The following is a 17,793-nucleotide window of genomic DNA, read 5'->3' as shown; positions in this document are numbered from 1 at the left end:
CCATCTCAACTCCTCTAAGCTAGACTCTCCCTCTACTCCACCCAAACCGGGAGCATGGAGTGGAAAACTAGGAACAGCCAAGCTCACCCAGAAGGTCACGTTTCCGACAAGCTTGAAAATGAACAGGAGGTGAAACAGAGATGCACCCACTCACAAGTACTGTAGAGAAAAAGGCAAGTCTAAGTGACAAAAGTTAGGACCTAGATGACACAAAAGATTGTCCCTCCTGATTTCTCAGTTATGAGGAAAGAGGGGCTCAGCACTCCCCCAGTGTGCACCTGTCATCCTATAGGGACACCCTGCAAAAGTCACAAACTACACTGCCTTGCTCTGTCTGCACTCAGTCTCTGGTGCTCTTACTATAAAGTGAGGAGCAACGTTTCTCAGATGAAGGAATCAGGAAAGGGTGCCTGCAGTTTCGAGAGGGAACTGTTTTGGTTTTTTGTTTTTCAAGACAGGGTTTCTCTGTGGCTTTGGAGGCTGTCCTGGAACTAGCTCTTGTAGACCAGGCTGGTCTCGAACTCACAGAGATCCACCTGCCTCTGCCTCCCGAGTGCTGGGATTAAAGTCGTGCGCCACCAACGCCCAGCTGAGGGAACTGTTTTTTTGTTTTTTTGTTTTTGTTTTTGTTTTTCCATCTTTTATTTTTTTTTATTTCATTTTACATTACAACCACAGTTCTCCCTCCCAACCCGAGAGAACTGTTTTTTATTTACTTACCTTGAGACTGAGATTGGAGTCTCCTGTAACAAGCTTGCCTTCAGTGTCCATATGTAGCTGAGGATAGCCTTGAACTTCTGACACCCCCACCCCCCACCCCAGCCTCCCTCTTCCTGAGTGCTGGGATTACATATCTGGTTTATATGGTGCTGGGCTTAACAACCAGGGCTTTGCGCATGGTACGTGGGCATTCTACCAACTAAGCCTTGAGAGGAAAATGTCTTGGGAAATCAGAGGTAGAAAGGAGGGCAGGCATCTGCTTTTGACAGCTTGTGTGCTGAACGCCGTTTTGTGTAAACCGGGTGTATGACATCTCTGACTCCTTTAATCAAGCTCATTTTGTCAACACTTACAACGAGTCATCATCACCTCCCATTCTGGAGGTTCTGTGATCAGTAATCAAGGAGGGTATTTTGGAAGTGCTCAGAAATAATTGAGTAGATGACCCCATTCCTTTCCCGTCTGAGCCTGGCCGACACACCCATCAGCTTGCTGGGGATCGGCTTCAAGCTCAGTATTTACTGCACATCTGATTTTATTAAGGAAGCAAGAGATGGGGGGCAGTGGGAACCCAGCATCTGGAGTACCGCCTCGTGTTCCTCGCCTTTGGTGTGAGTTTCTGGCTGTTTGTTTCACAAGTGAGACAGAGTTATCGATGTCAAATATAGGCCTGGGGTGATTTATAACTGGGCTAGATCACCCCAAGTTGGCTATCTGGGGACTACAGAAGTCACTAGGGGGTGTAGCTCCCTGGTAGGGTGTTTACGCAGCATGTGAAGATCCTTGGGTTTGATCCCCAGTATTGAGGTGTGTAGGGTGGGAGGAAGAGAGGAGGAAAGAAGGAAAAGAGAAAAGGGGGGGGAGGAGAGGAAAAAGAGAAGTATGGCTTAAGTAATGGTGCACTAAGGAGGCAGAGACAGATCTCTACATTCAAGGCCAGCCTGGTCTAGAGATCCAGGACAGCCAAGGGCTACACAGAGAAATCCCATCTCAAAAAGCCAAAAAAAAAAAAAAAAAGTACACATTGCTCTTCCACTGGACCCGAGCTCACCTCCCAGCACCCAGACTGGCCGGCCCGGAAGTGCCTGTAATCTCAGCTCCAGGGGATCCAATGCCCTTTCTTTGGCCTGGAGGGGGGGGGAGATGGGGGGGAGAGGCACTTACACATGGGGCACACACACATAAAAATGAATAAAAAATTCAGAGTGAAGCAATGGCCAATTACCAACAAGTCCAAATGAAGACTGGTCAACAGCTGTCAATGAGGGGCAGTGTCAGTCCCACACACACCTCAATCTCTATGGTGTCTTGGAGACACTAACAGGCAAACCAGGAGGAAGCCTGCATGAGTCCTGACCCTGCGGCTACTGTCCTTGGCTCTGAGCTGGAGTTTCCTCCAGGAACAATGATGCTGTCAGCTGGGCATGGACATGCGCCTGTAATCTCAGCATCTGGGCTACTGAGATAGGAGGATCAGGAGTTCAAAGCCATCCTCAGCTATTTAGTAGGTTTGAGGCAAGGCTGGGTTACAAAAGATCCTGTCTCAACCAAAACCAAGTGATGAAGGTATTAAGTCCCCTCTCCCACCCATTACTAGCCAGGTCTAAGTTCTGGTGGACAGGCTGCAGACTCACCCTAGCTTTCCCGAGCATCTCCTCCAGCAGGAGGTCCTTGTTCATTCTCTTACCTCCTTACGACATGTGCTCCTTTGGACATGAGCAATGAGCCACATAACGGCTTTGTCACAGTGCTTGCACGTGGCCACGGGAGATCACGGGCTCTGTCAGACACCAGCTGAGGAAACAGGTTTTTCAGTTTGCATTCTCTTGCCCAGAACAGGGGCTCAGCCTTCGATGCTATCCCCTGGGAATGCTGCTTATCGTATACGAGGCTGACCCTATTTCTTTAGATTGTGTGTGTGAGTGTGTGTGAGTGTACATGTATGCGTGTATGAGTGTGCATGCCTATGTGAGTATGTATGTGTGTGCTTATGTGTGAGGGTACATGGTGTGTGTGTGCGCGTGTGTGTGTGTGTGTACATACAAGTACCAGCAAGAAAAACCCAGGAAAAAAAGACACTTCATTGCAGATTACATGAACTCATGAGACAAACGCTTTCAATGGAGGAGGAAATACACCATTTATTTACAATCCATTCACTTTATCCACAGTTTCCCATACAAACATAAAACTAAAAAAATAAAACCACCACTTGGGGACACAAGTGTCTTTCTTTAATCTGTTTGGGGGAGGGCCATGAGTCCTCCCATCTGTGGAGGAGACTACTTAGGCACACTGAGGGTGAGTGGGCACGGGGAAGAATGCCTGAGAATCAGTTTGGATGAGGGACCTAACTCACAGGGGTGAGGTGTGGCCTGCAGTGGAGCGTCACAGGCAAGTGAACTTGGGGCGTCAACCCTAGGAACACCGCCTGGCTTCCCAAGTGGATGGGTGGCTACTGGCCTCCATCCTCCCTTTCTCCACTACCAAAAGCTAAGACTCATGAGCAGACAGCATGAGTCAGACAGCTCATGAGCTGTGGGGAGTGTGGTGGTGACAGGGACACCTAATGACACTCTCTGGGAGGAGGCCCCCATGTCGGGGACACACAAGGATCCCTTCTCTTGGCACTGATGTGTCAGCCAGCTTCTGTCCTGACCACAGTGCTGACTTACACAAGTGAAGACAGGCCGCAGCCACAAAACCTGAGGGCGGGCTTCTGCCTCCACCTTCCTGGGGAGGTTGCTGGGGGAGGGGAAGGACAGGCAGGTGTTCACAGAGGCCAAAGGAGGGGCGCAAAGGAAGGGAAAAGGCGGGAAGCAGGCAGGCAGAGACAGTGACAGACAGACAGCCAATCTGAGGGCCACACCCTCCAGATGGCTCCCAGGCCCCAGGCTCCTCCCCTTAAGCCACCCGCCCAGCAAGTTCGTCTGTGCTAATGACCTAGATTGCTTTCACATGTCAATGCACACTATAAATATAAAATCATATCTGCTACAAAGAGGACATAAATTTGTACACCTTTACCATATACATAATAACACAATTTATACATAATATCTTGGAGTGGTTCACCCTGGAAAAAGAGTTTGAAGAGGTGGTTAAAAAGAAGGGAAAAAAAAAATCAATAAAACAAACCACCCTCTTTCTCCCTCCCCTGCCCTGGTCCCTCTCAAGGGACCATCAGCTGCTTGGTCCCTAGGGTCCTTCCCAACTGGTTCTGATGGGTTATTCTAGACACAAATGTAGACATGTGACAAAATGCTGATAGGCCTGTATACACACGCACACGCACTCAAACACACACACAAACACATGCACACCAAATGTAAGACTCATAGATGAGGAAAGGTAAAATGCAGTTCCTAGCCCTTGAGTGTAGGCCTCTCCTCAGGGTTATAAACATGGTGTCTCCTCCACCTGAGAAGGAAGGGCTCACTCACTGTGTGGCTGGCTCAGCTGGGGCAGGAGGAGGAGGGCAAGAGGGGAGAAGGGTGGGGCCAGGGTCTTCCGAAAACATAAAGTGTCTCTGACCTGTGACCAGATCAAATGAGTCACAAAAGCAACACATGAGAACCTAACATCCTATGCCTTGGGCATGAAAATTTGTGGGTTTTCCTGTTTAAAAGAAGAAGAAAAGAAAGTAAAAAGAAAACCAACACCAGATGGGTCCTGGGCAGAACCAGCAGGTGCATGTAGGGATGACATGGGGGCGGACCGGAGCCTCCCCTTCTTTTGTCCGGTGTCACCTCCTTCTCTGCCTCTCCCAGAGTCGGGCCCATCCACACGGCACACAATACTGACAGTGGTCCCAGACACACATCCAGAGACACAACGTGGTGGATGCTGTGAAGTTAAGACCTGGGCGGTGGCGGTGGGAGTGAGCTTTGTACAGCAGGAGTGGTTCCTGGCCGGGGTCCACGGCTTGCACAGTGGCCACAGTGATGAAAGCCATCAGAGATGGGGGCAGTCTGGTCCCCGGGGGAGACAGCACCTATCGGCGGTAGTGGTTGGGGGCGTCTGCAAACATGTACTTGAGTCTGTATGCCTCGGCCAGCAGCAGCCCGATCTCCTCATTGCCCCAGTGGATTGTAGGCAGGTTCTGCAGCAGCATGAGGAGGCCCTGCAAGGCAAGGAAGGACCAGAGGACCCTCTGTGACAGGACCTGGGATGGGGCCCCTCCTGGGCCACATAACCCCCAAGGTCCAGCCTCCTGCCTCCTAAACATCCTACAGCCCTGCCCGTTCACCTCCCCGCCCCCCAGAGTCTCTGACATACTAACACACTCACACTAACACACTCGCACTAACACACTAGCACTAACACACACATTAACACACTCACACTAACACACTATGAGCAAAGAATGACCACAATAAAGATGTAATAAACACTCGATTCCCGTTCAAGGACAACAGAGGCAATAAATACAGAGAAACCCTGTCTTGAACAACCAACCAACCAACCAACAAAACCCACTGCTACCAACTTCACACACCTACTCTGAGGGGTATTTCTTTAGTCCTTTTCCATGTATCTATCTATTCCTTAATTGTACTTTGGGTGGTTTTTTTATTTTTTTTTCCAGATTATTTTACTTTTAGTTTCTCGAGACAGGGTTTCTCTGCGTAGCCCTGGCTGTCCTGGAACTCACTCTGTAGGCCAGGCTGGCCTCAAACTCACAGAAATCTGTCTGCCTCTGTATCCCCAGTGCTGGGATTAAGGGAATGTACCATATCGCCTGGTACCAGATTTTATTATATTTTTCTAATTTTTAAAATTTTGTTTATTGGTGTTTTGCCTGCATGTGAGGGTGTCAGATCCCCTGAACTTGAGTTACACACAGTTGTAAGCTGCCATGTGGGTGCTGAGAATTGAACCTGGATCCTCTGGAAGAGCAGTCAGTGCTCTTAACCAGTGAGCCATCTCTCCAGCCCCAGATTTTCTTTTATCTTAAATAAGTTTCCTTTTTGCTGTCCTCCCAGAAGAGCTGGGTTCGAGTCCTAAAACCCATGTGGTGGCTTAAAACCATGTAATCCGGGACTAGAGAGATGGCTCAGAGGTTAAGAGCACTGACTGCTCTTCCAGAGGTCCTGAGTTCAATTCCCAGCAACCACATGGTGGCTCACAACCATCTGTAATGAGATCTGGTGCCCTCTTCTGGTGTACAGATATACATGGAAGCAGTATACATAATTAAATCTTAAAAAAAAAAATGTAATCCAGCTCCAGGGATCCAACGCCCTCCTCTGGCCTCCAACAGGCACCAGGCGCACATGTGTGGTACACTGACATACATGCAGGCAAACATTCACACACATGAAATAATAAATTTTAAAAATCAGAAATTAAACCAAGTGTGGTGGTGCATGCCTTTAATCTCTGCAGGCAGAGCTCTGTGAGTTCCAGGACAGCCAAGGCTACATAAAGAGACCCTGTCTCAAAAACTTCCTTTAGATTTGTTTATACTGTGCGTATGTCAGCTTTGTGTAGAGTGTGGAGGTCAGGGGACAACCTCCGGAGTAGGTTCTTCCCTTCTCCTGTGTAGATTCCAGAGTGTGAACTCAGTCAGTCTTGGCAGCAAGCACCTTCACCCACTGAGCCATCTCACTGGCCCTCTTCCACGCCCCCTCTTACTCTTTCCATAAGAGTCCATGATTTTGTGTAACCTGCAAACAAAACCAACCAACATGACTGGTGCTCGGGAGAAGGGAGCCATTTCCGGGATGGGAACTGACTTCTAACTCTAGCTTTAGTAGACGCTTTCTAGAAACTTCTGAATAAATTCTATCCCTGGTCAAGTGTTGTTTCCTCTTCCCTTGCAGAAAGATTAGTTGTAAGGATCCACTCTGCCACCTGTTGGCAGCGCTGGGAACTACAGCTTTCCCTTCTCTCCCTGCTCCCAACACCACCCCGCCGCAGCTTAGCACAACGTTGCAAAAAGTGGAAAACACTCTTCAGATAAAGATGGAGAAACTGAATAAACACAGCCAAGGGAGAGAGGTGCTGGTCACAAGTAGGGGGCCCCTACCCCGGGTGGGAAGTGGACATTTTGGCCCTCACAGGCTCTTGCATAGCCCCTCCCACTAAGAGTCCCCTTTGCTTATCTGCTTCTCTAGGGCCTGCACAGGCACCCAGAGGCCTTTCTAGATCTCCTACTGCCAACGCAGACACCCTGTACTCCTAGGGCTCAGGTCTGGCAAGCCAGGCCCCACCGGCTCTTTTGCCTGGCAATTATGACATCGAAACTGTAGAGCCATCTCTCCAGCCCCCTTACACTGGGACACACTTTAACACTAACATTTGTACATGTATTTGACTAGTTATCTCCATTCGTATGTCTAAAGCTATTTTTTTTCTTTCTTTTTTTTCTTTTGCAACAGGGCCTCCTGTGGCCCAGGCTGACCTCAAACTTGGTACGTAGCCAAAGATATACTTGACCCCCTGATACTTCCCCGAATGCTGGGATTACAGATGTGTATCACCACACCCAGCCTGACATTTCAATTCAACACTCTCAACACCAACACCTGCTCTCCCTACAAATCTGCCCACGACACACTGGAGCCATTCTAACCCACCTCCCTCTGTCAATCAAACCCGGCCCATCAAAGACCCCAAACACGGCCACTTACACCTCCCCATCACCACCCATGACCACATGCCCTTGGAGAATTACTGAAGTATCCACACTGACTGCTGTGTCCCCACATCCAGGAGTCACACAGAAGCCAGAGCAGTCTTTAAAATCATACCCACTCCCACGACCCTTCCATCTTCACTCTAAGAACGCCGGGGTGCTGGCCGCAGCTTCCAAGCCCTTCCTGTCATCTCTGACCTGATGTCACCATTGGCCACCCTGCTTCAGGCCTCACTCCACACCACCCCTTAAACAGCCAGGCATGGCTGATTTACAGCCTCTAAGTTGGCCATATCCTCCACCCTAGTGCCCACATGGCTTGCTCCCTACCCTCCTCATGCCTTTGCTTAGATGCCCCCTTCTTGGCGAGCTTATCCCGGCAGCCTCCTCTTCCCTACCACCAAGGACCCCTGCTGGAACCTGAAGCAATGCATCCTTATCGCCTCCCACACTCCTGCCTGTCCTCGGCCTGTCTTCCCTCAGCATGTGTGCCGTGGGTTTCCAGGGTGACTCTCAGGGCAAGTCTGTAGTCAACACTTGTCAATGACTGAATGAGGGATCTCAGGCCTACAGCAGCCACTCTGCAGCCTTTTAGGACAAAGATCCTTCCCACTGGGAAGACCTCAGGCCCCGGTGACATCTGCCCATTGGAGGGCATCGTCCTCTGAGTGCCCCTCCCTCCCACTCCCAGACAAGCCTGCAGCAGGGCCTTGTGTCCTCAGCACACCAAGGCCTCACTCCCCGGCCACACACCTGAAAGTCTTCCTCATCCAAAATCTCCTTCCTCCACTTGATCAAGAAGGCCGCACACACGTAGAGATGGAAGTGTGAGAACCCTTCTGGCTCAGACTGGGAAAGAAGAGAGGAGTCAGGCAGGGCTCTGAGCTCCACCCCCCCTTGGGCCTCTCACTTCCCAGCCACCATCTGCAGGGTGGAGAACCCAGCCCAGCGCCCACTATGTGACAAGAGCAAATGTTAAGGGACAGAGATGAAAAGAGCTGAGGCCACAGCAGACACAGAACTGAAGGTAGACCTCCATGAACTTGGCAGGGACAGTTGGGACACGAAGGGTCTCCCTACCTGGTACGTGTCCCACAGACGGATGGTGCAGCGCAGAGGGAGCTCCCGCATCAGGAGGTTGTTCATCCACCGAAAGGCAAACTGCAGGTACTCCACCTCGTACCTCCTGAAGTGACTGTGTACCTGCTCTGAAAGGGACACGAGTCAGGAGCCACCAGCAAGCCTCAGGGACAGGAGCAGGTTCTGTTTCTTACCAGCCCCTCCCTGGGCAGATTGTCCTTCGGGCCTATCATCTTAGTACGGCTCACATCAGCACACAGTATGACCACCCAGCCCCATCATCTCAGTACGGCTCACATCAGCACACAGTATGACCACCCAGCCCCATCATCTCAGTACGGCTCACATCAGCACACAGTATGACCACCCAGCCCCATCATCTCAGTATGGCTCACATCAGCACACAGTATGACCACCCAGCCCCATCATCTCAGTACGGCTCACATCAGCACACAGTATGACCACCATCTCACCAGGCCATTCCTAAGTGCCCTCTGCCTTCCTGGGGCTGCTCTGGCCACAAAGCAAGAGACATCAGGTGAACTAGACTGCTGGACCTAATTACTCCTTAGGGCAGGGCCAGAATGGAAAGGAACCCTGGAGGCCATCTTGGCCATCTCCTTTTGGCTTCCCCAATAGATGGCCAGCAAAGGTGGAGACTCACCAGAAGACTTTTTTTTTTTTTTTTTTTTCCAGATAGGGTTTCTCTGTGTAGCTTTGGAGCCTATCCTGGCACTCGCTCTGGAGACCAGGCTGGCCTGGAACTCACAGAGATCCTCCTGCCTCTGCCTCCCAAGTGCTGGGATTAAAGGTGTGTGCCACCACCACTTGACCCTGTGTTCTCATTTATAAAATGGGATAATGAGGGACCATCAGGATGACTCAATGATGAGGGACCATCAGGATGACTCAATGAGTAAAGGCATCCGCAGCTGGTGGGGTTTTGCTGCTGTTGTAGTCTTAAAGCTTCTATAATGAGAACATACCTAAGAAACAAGGATATGGTGCACATTCATTTAGTGTGTGTGTGTGTGTGTGTGTGTGTGGTCTTGTGGGGTCAGAGGACAGTTCTCTCTTACAATGAGAATCAGGTTGTCAGGCTTAGCAGAAAGTTTAACCAAACGAACTATCTTACTGGCCCAGTGGACACATTTTTAAAACCCCACTATTTTCAAGTCCCACGGCTTTATTTACCTGAGCCAGGGAAAAAAGATACACGGCAGCAGAAACCACTGATTCTGCCCTCCAGAATCTAATGGATGACAAGCCCTGGAAGCCATTATGTCCCCAAAAGAGGACAGCACGCACCCCATACAATGCTCAGGGAAGCAATGGGCCTCACCATGGAGGATGGGTCTCACCATGGAGGGATGGGTCTCACCATGGAGGGATGAGTCTCACCATGGAGGATGAGTCTCACCATGGAGGATGAGTCTCACCATGGAGGGATGGGCCTCGCCGTGGAGGCTAGCAGCTGGGGCAGAGCAGTGAGACTCAAAGGAACACTACTGTGAGAGACACATGAAGGTGAGCACAAGCCCCTAGGTCATGGGAAGACAGACAAACCAAGAATGTTCCCATGACAAGAGAGCCCGGGAAAGGAGTGAGAGAGATGCAGAGCCATACAGTGAAGGAGGGGAGGGCTCTGCTGGGTGGGGCGGAAGGTCTGGCAGGAAAGAAGTTTGCAGCGACTGGCAGTCCTTAAGAAGCCACTATAGTCGGGCAGTGGTGGCTCACACCTTTAATCCCAGCACTCAGGGACGCAGAGGCAGGCGAATCTCTGTGAGTTCAAGGCCAGCCTGGTCTACAGAGTGAGTTCCAGGATAGCCAGGGCTACATAGAGAAACACTGCCTCGAAAAGCCAAAAAAAAAAGGAAAAGAAAAGAAAAGCAGCAGCAGCAGCAGCAGCAGCAAAAGCCACTATAAGCTCACTGGTCTAAGGGGTCTCAGGTCAGGTCACAGGTCCCCCTGCTAGGTTGACAACATAGAAAAGATCCATACCCCCACCCCCATCTCCGTATCCACCCCCCCAATCCCTGTCTGTCTGTCTGGCCACTCCTTTAAGCACTTGCTCCTCCCAGACATCTGCCTGGGGTGGGGCGGGAGTCATACTGAAGTTCCCAGTGGAGGATGGGAGGTCCCACTGAGGTGTCAGCCAGATTTGGGGAGCCTGTATCAAGCCTAGGATGCTGTCACCGTCACTGCATGACAGGAAAGGTCAACCCAAAACCTGGATGCTAAAGACAATGGGAAGCCATTGGTGGCTCCAAAACAGAAAAAGGGCAACACTAGAACACTGCTCTAGAAAAACCAGTCACATGACGATGGTCTGAAGGAGGAACAAGTAAGAGAATGTAAGTCCTTCCAGGAGGAAGGTGTAGAAAGTAATGGCCAGTACCAGGGCTGTGGACTAGAAAGCAGAGGGGGTGACTAGGGCAGAGATACAGGGGAAACTGAGAACTTGGAAAGACCTTGGGACAACAGCAGAGCTCAGCCATCCTGCCGAGCCCGAGACAGTGCTGCAGAGGCAGCAGTCACTTCAGGGGCAGGTCCCAAAGGGAGCCGGGGAGGGTCACACTAGGCTGCGGCTAGAAAAGTCAGTCCTCTTAACCTACCATCGATCCGGCTCACAAGCTCTTCCAGTGCCTTGACCTTCTTCTGGATCCCCGGCTGTGCGAAGGTGTAATTATCCTGCAGAGGACGCAGAGCCTGCGATGAGCAGTGTCCGGACCAGATGCCTACCGCATCAAGAGCTCATGCAGACACAGGCTGCTGTGCTGTGGTCACTGCTGAGTGTGTGTGTGTGTGTGTGTGTGTGTGTGTGTGTGTGTGTGTGTGTGTGTGTGCGCGCGTGCACGCACACGTGTGTGTTACACAGGCCAGGGCACTCTTGGGTTTCATTCCTCCTCTGGCATTCTGAGATAGGGTCTCACTGAGATGGGAGCTCACAGATTAGGCCAGGCACCTCCCAGTGCTGGGAATCAGGCTCAGCTTCACTTAACTGAGCCATGTCCCAGTCCCTGAAGCACATTTAAAAGTAGGCCAAGGGCTGGACCGATGGCTCAGTGGTCAAGAGTGCATACTGTCTTCCAGAAGACCCACTGTGGGTCCTCTGAGCCACCTGAGACTCCAGATCCCAGTGACCCAATACCTCTAGTCTCCAAAACACCTGCACTCCTGTGCACACCCCCACACACAGACATATGATTAAAAAGAAAACAAACACCTGTTTTAAAAGTTCACCAGCGCAGCCAGGCAGTGGTGGCGCACGCCTTTAATCCCAGCACTCTGGAGGCAGAGGCAGGTGGATCTCTGTGAGTTCAAGGCCAGCCTGGTCTCCAGAGTCAGTGCCAGGATAAGCTCTAAAGTCACTGAGAAACCCTGTCTTGAAAACCAAAAAAAAAAAAAAAAGTTCACCAGCACTAACAGCTAGTGACAGGGTCTGGAAAACAAAGCAGTTCATGAACCTTAGCACATGGTAAAAGGCTGGTGGAGCCCTGCAATGTGGTTGGCCCCCAGAGTCTGGGTACACAGCAGAGAGCAAGGGCCCTCTCTGATGACAGCCGGTGTAGCACGGTGGTCGTCTCAGACTCTGGGGGACACTACACCATTGTCGAGCTGTGAAGCTAACGGAAGAGGCCCTGCTGGCCTCTGGGAGCCCTGAGCCTAGCCAGGGCAGCTCACCTGGATCCCGTCCAGCAGCTTGCTCATGCACCAAAAGCTGTCGGCCTCGATGCTTCGCAGCATGTCCTGAGACAAGTTGGTCACATCAAAGTTCTCCACATCCTCTTCTGTAAAACAAAAGGTGAAGAAAATTCAGAGCCTTATCTAGAGACGAAGAGTTTACCGTGTGCCTCATAGTTCCCAGGGATCTCATCGTAACACTGACCAGGCCATTTCTCACTTCAACACAGCATACCTTGCTCTCCCTTGGCATTTATCATTCAGATTTTTAAGAAAATGACCACTCAGGACTCTTGCTCAATAAGCCATACCCAGCTCAACCCAAGGAATGATCTGGAAAATTCTTTGATTACAGACGGTCAGTGAGCTGTCTACCATACTCATAGGACAACCGGATCAGAGCCCTGTTCAACATAGGGATGGACTCCCTGAGACTGGGTGCATGTATAAATGCCTCTAGGACTTAATTCTATCATGCTAGTATTTGTTACTGATACAGGACACACACACACACACACACACACACACACACACACACACACACGGAGTTTTGTAGACAAATGCCATTGAGAAACACTGTATTTCTTTATCACTATCTTAGAGACTCAGCAAGACCAGACATATACCCATAACATACAAAAAGACACCAGGAGTTACAAGAAAGTGTCCATTAAGCTCTTGTAGAGAGGAGAGCAACTTAGAAGTGTCCTGTATGTGCAGGGACCTGCAGAGGTCAGAAGGGGGCGTCAGATCCCCAGGTTTAGTTACAAGCAAGGCAGTTGTGGATACTGGAACTGAACTCAGGTCCTTTGGAAGAGCAGGAAGCTCTCTTAAGCACTGAGTCATCTCTCTAGCCGAAATGTCTACCAACATCTCATGGAAACTCCAGTTAGTAGCAGGGATGAAAAGCTGTCTGGTCCAAGGCTCAAGCAGAGGAGACTAAGAAACCCAAAGGAGAAGGCCAAAGGTATCCCCTGGGGTGTGTGGGAGAGGGGGGCTTCTTTAACATGTCCTTCCTGCCATAGACAGGAGTGTGGTAAGGTGGGCTTCCTCTGCCTCACAAGTCAGGCAGCTGCATATCCGACCGAAGCCATGGAGACATGCCTAGGCCCTCAGCTTGGCACAAAGGGTGGCTTTTCTCCTCAGACCCATCAGCACTGTTTGAAAACAAAGTGTTCCCTGTATGCAGTCGCCATGCCAGGGAGACATGACCAACAAAGTGCCTTCAGAATCCCATCCCTGCATTCCTGGGAATAATGAGAGACCTTTAACCACAGGCTTCTCAACATTTAATAGTCCCTCGAGTCCCATCTGTTTGTATCATGCCACAGCATGTGTGTGTGAAGGCCAGCTCTCTCCTAACATGTAGATCCGGGAATTGAACTCAGGTCCTCAGACTTGGAAGCAGGCACCTTTATCTGATGAGCCATCTCACCCGCCCAAGAACTGTTTTGTTGTAGCTTTTATGAACATCAAGAGCTACTTTGGGACAGACAAGACAGACAATGAAAAACTTTGTCAGATAATAGGATGGCAGAGTTAATGTAGTTAAAGTAAAAGCCTCCACGCCTCACACACAGTAGGTTCACTGCACTTCCTGGGGGTGGGGAGTGAGATAGCTCACTGCACTTCCTGGGGTAGGGTGCTCATAGCTCTTTCTCTGCCTGCTGGGAGGGTGGAGCTGTAGAAAAGCAGCAGAGAGGGGAGGGCTCCGAAGGGCTTCATTCAGCATAAACAATCTGTTCAGAAGGATCATCAGCCCACTTGAGGAAACTCCACACGTAACTGGAGCTCAACAGGAGAGGTGCCAGTCCCTCTGCCCCAGGCGAGGGCTGTGCCTTTGGTTGTCATGAGAGTGTGGCAGCCAGGACTGACTGCAGAGAGTGAGTTTAGGGATTTTTTTTTTATGGCTATTTAAGAGGCAATGCATCCAAAAGGGGGAAACCAAAAAGCTCTTTATGAAAACAAAATTGCCCTCTCTGGGCTTGATGAGAACATGCTATTGATTAGCTGGCAGAATGCACTGGAGCAGGGCTCCTGTCAGTGATTTCCCTCAGAACTCTTAGAGCCTTGGCCCCAGAGCAATCAGTAACATGAGCCACTCCTCAAAGCTGGTGGCTCACTGCTCCAGGCATGTCCCAGGGCAATCCCACTTCTGTGATCAGGTGGGACTCAGTCAACTCAAAGCCACCAACAACGGCAGAGAGCCTCACTGGTTCCCAGTCTGTCAGTCCCTTCCTTCCTTCCTTCCTTCCTTCCTTCCTTCCTTCCTTCCTTCCTTCCTTCCTCCCTCCCTCCCTCCCTCCCTCCCTCCCTCCCTCCCTCCTTTCCTATCTTCCTTCCGAAGAAACTAGACTCATAATCCCTTACATAAACTGAGCGTGGTGGTGCATGCCTTTAATCCCAGCACTTGGGAGGCAGAGGCCAGCCTGAGCTATACATTGAGTTCCAGGACAGCAGTGATAATAGTGAGACCCTATCTCATAAAAAAAAAAATCCCTAGCACAGTATTTTCTGATCACAGAAGTACACTAGGGCTGGGGAGACAGCGCAGAGGATAAAACGCCTGCACTGTAAGCATGAGGGCCTGGACCTCAGCAGCCGCCTAAAGTCAGACCCTCAACAGTGAGCACTCAGCAGTGAGCACCCCCAATCCCAGCACTGGCAGATGGAGAGGGAACTTGTGAAGCTCACTGGGTGTTGGGTCCAGTGAGAGACCCCATCTCAAAAACAACCCCCACCTCCACACACAAAAAGACCCAGAAGCAACTGAAGTCAACCAGTGCCAACCTCTTGGCTCTATACAGGTGTAAACCCACACTTGCACACTCACACCTACATACACTACACACAAACTAAGAAACAGTAAATGACCATATATTTAAAGAACTAAATACACAAACTATTTTATTTTGAGATGGAGTCTCATTATGTTGTCCAGGTTGGCCTCGACCCTCTGGAATCAAGTAATCCTCCTGCCTCAATCCTCGAGTAATCAAGAGTGTGCATAAATACCATCAGGTACATAAACACCTTCCCAGTGTTTGGAGGGCCATGTAAACACGGTGTTAGTCGCCTGACATTCTCACACCAGGATGACAGCAGATAAGACCATGAGAACAAGATCCTCAGATACAACAGAAAAGGTGGAGGGACCATAGGGCTGTAGCCAAAAGCCAGAGCCTGCAGAGGAGACAGGCTCTCTGACAGGCAGGCAGAGAGACCAGCCAGCCTCAGGCTCTCCTGGAGAAGAGACCACAGGGAGGTGACTCTGTCATTTTGGAGGTACAGAGAAGCTGCTGACCACAGAGGCACCATCACACGGGCCTGTCAATCAGGGCACTGACACTTAACTCAGAATGACACAAAGGTCTGGCTACAGTGTGGGATAGCTGGCAGATGGGTATAAATCTACCCTGGTTAAAATTAATTTAAAAACCCAGGATGTGGCTAGAGAGATGGCTCAGTTAAGAGCACCTGTTGCTCTTGCAGAAGGCCTGAGTTTGGTTCCCGACACCTACATGGAATGGCTCACAACTGCCTGCAATCCCAGCTCCAGGAGATCCAATACCATGTTCTGACCTTCATGGGGACCCATGTGCACATGGTACACACACACACACACACACACACACACAAATAAAACCCAATTCTGGGGCACTGGAGAGATGACTCAGTGGCTAAGGATGCATGCTGTTCTTGCAGAGGACATGAGTTTGGTTCCCAGTAGCCACATCAGATACCTCACAACTGCCTGCAACTCCAGATGTAGGGAATCGACCCCCTAGGATCCACAGGCACCCGCCCTCATGTGCACATAGACACAGAGAGAAACATACACATAATTAGGTTTTGGTTGTGAGCCTAGCCTTTAACAGCTGAGCTATCCCTCCAGCCCTACACACGTAATTATAAATAAAAACAAATCATTAGAAGATTGCCAGTACCCCTCCAGGTTTTCTCTGCTGCCCTGAGGTTCTGGTGCCTCTATTTAGCAACGATCAGTAGCTGATATTAGGTCAGCCTATGGGCACTGGATGGAGGACCCTTGATCACATGACCCCGAACAACATGGAAATTCAGGGTAAGGGGGCAGAGGAAAGGCCAGCATACACACAACCTTCTAAGGCTCTCTAATGATTGCCAGAGACTCACTGCTTGGAGAGAAAGCTAGTCTGATATACTTTGACTTAACAAGCCACACCCACCACTGGGGCACTCACCCACTCAGTGATAGGAAACTCAGCAATGGCTTATCCAGGGAGCACTCACACCCTTAGTGGCAGGGAACCCAGCAGTGGACTCCCAAGGGAGCACTCACCCCCCTCAGTGACAGGGAACCCAGCAATGTACTATCTAGAAAGCACTCACCCCCTCAGTGACAGGGAACCCAGCAGTGGACTCTCCAGGGAGCACTCATCCCCTCAGTGACAGGGAACCCAGCAGTGGACTCTCCAGGGAACACTCAATCCCCTAGGGACAGGAAACCCAGCAGTGGACTGCCCAGAAAGCACTCACCCCCCCAGTGACAAGAAACCCAGAAGTAGACTCCCTGGGGAGCACTCATCCCCTCAATGACAGGGAACCCAGCAGTGAACTCCCAAGGGAGCACTCACCCCCTCAGTGACAGGACAATTTTATTAGCATTTAAGAAAAAAGCAAGAGGGCAAACTGCAAATCCTGGCAGCTTCCAGGAAAGAGCAGATGGAGAAGAGGGGAAGAGCCACTCTGTCTGCAGTGAAGCCTGGCGAGCAGCTATGGCAAAGGAAAGGGGCCTCAGAGAAGACTGAAGACCACCCACCAGCTCAGACCCCAGGAGGGAAGGCTTTGTGAAGGTGTAATATCCACGCAGCAGCAAACTGTACACACAGAGATAGATAGTTCTGTTGTGATGTAGGAAAGCTTCCTTCTTACCCACTCCCCGGGGGACCCCATCAAAGTGTGCCAGGTCCTGACCTCCAGCACTGCAGCTGGTTTGTTCACTCTGGGCTCTGTATAAACGCAATCCCGCTGCATACATCAGCAGCATGCTCCGTCTGTGGCTGAGCACTACCCCACAGCATGAACAGCTGAGAATGGCTAGTGAGTTGTTTTAGCTTTAGTCTGAGAATAAAATTGCTGTGAATGTTCTCGTTCTGTCTTGTAGATAAGGTTTTATTCTCTTTTGAACAAACATCTAAGAGTGGAAGGCAGGATGCTTTGCTTTGCTTATGGTCTCCATCCCAGTCCCTAAATGTACACCTCCACGACTTTGGAGACGGCCTGACACTCACTGGGTGCAGCTCAGAAGTGTGATACCCTGCCCCTTGGTGGCCACACCTAGCACAGCTCCAGCAGCTTTGGAGCATCTTGTGGCAAAGCCATGGGATCTGGGTCTCGTTCTTGTGTGTGCGCGAAAAGCACGGAGGGACATCTTCAGATAGTCTCTGACCTCCAAGCACGAGAGTCTGGTGAGGGAGGGAGAGGGAAATAGTGCCATATCACTTGCTACTGGAGGAAATAACTCAGCCATGGGGTACTTAAGTTCCAGGAGAACATGATGGGCTGGGATGCCTGGGGTCTTAGGGAGGGTTTCCAGGAGGATGGCTTCTCAGGAAGGAGTCACTCAGGAGATGAGGAGGTCGAGCATGATAAGGCTTAACTTAAGGAGCCTGTGGGATGGCTTAGCA

General features: G+C 50.6%; 1 protein-coding gene across 2 annotated transcripts in view; it reads right to left on the bottom strand.

Annotated features, from left to right (window-relative positions):
- Nucleotides 1–2,841: 2,841 nt before the first annotated feature.
- Tbc1d22b (TBC1 domain family member 22B) overlaps nucleotides 2,842–17,793 on the bottom strand; it is a 47,330-nt gene continuing 32,378 nt past the window's right edge. Inside the window, exons 9-13 of one of the 2 annotated variants that reach the window (XM_027394423.2) lie at nucleotides 12,125–12,231; nucleotides 11,056–11,131; nucleotides 8,441–8,568; nucleotides 8,114–8,209; nucleotides 2,842–4,843 (exon numbers count right to left, since the gene is read on the bottom strand). In XM_027394423.2, coding sequence (XP_027250224.1) covers nucleotides 4,715–4,843; nucleotides 8,114–8,209; nucleotides 8,441–8,568; nucleotides 11,056–11,131; nucleotides 12,125–12,231 — 536 coding nt within the window. In that variant the 3' untranslated portion in view covers nucleotides 2,842–4,714. Of the gene's footprint in view, nucleotides 4,844–6,080; nucleotides 6,390–8,113; nucleotides 8,210–8,440; nucleotides 8,569–11,055; nucleotides 11,132–12,124; nucleotides 12,232–17,793 lie in introns of those variants that run through there. The other variant, XM_027394424.2, reaches the window with a different exon arrangement.

This window comes from Cricetulus griseus (assembly GCF_003668045.3).
Source record: "Cricetulus griseus strain 17A/GY chromosome 1 unlocalized genomic scaffold, alternate assembly CriGri-PICRH-1.0 chr1_0, whole genome shotgun sequence".
NCBI classification, from domain to species: Eukaryota; Metazoa; Chordata; class Mammalia; order Rodentia; family Cricetidae; genus Cricetulus; species Cricetulus griseus.
This window is presented reverse-complemented; position numbering and strand designations above follow the sequence as displayed.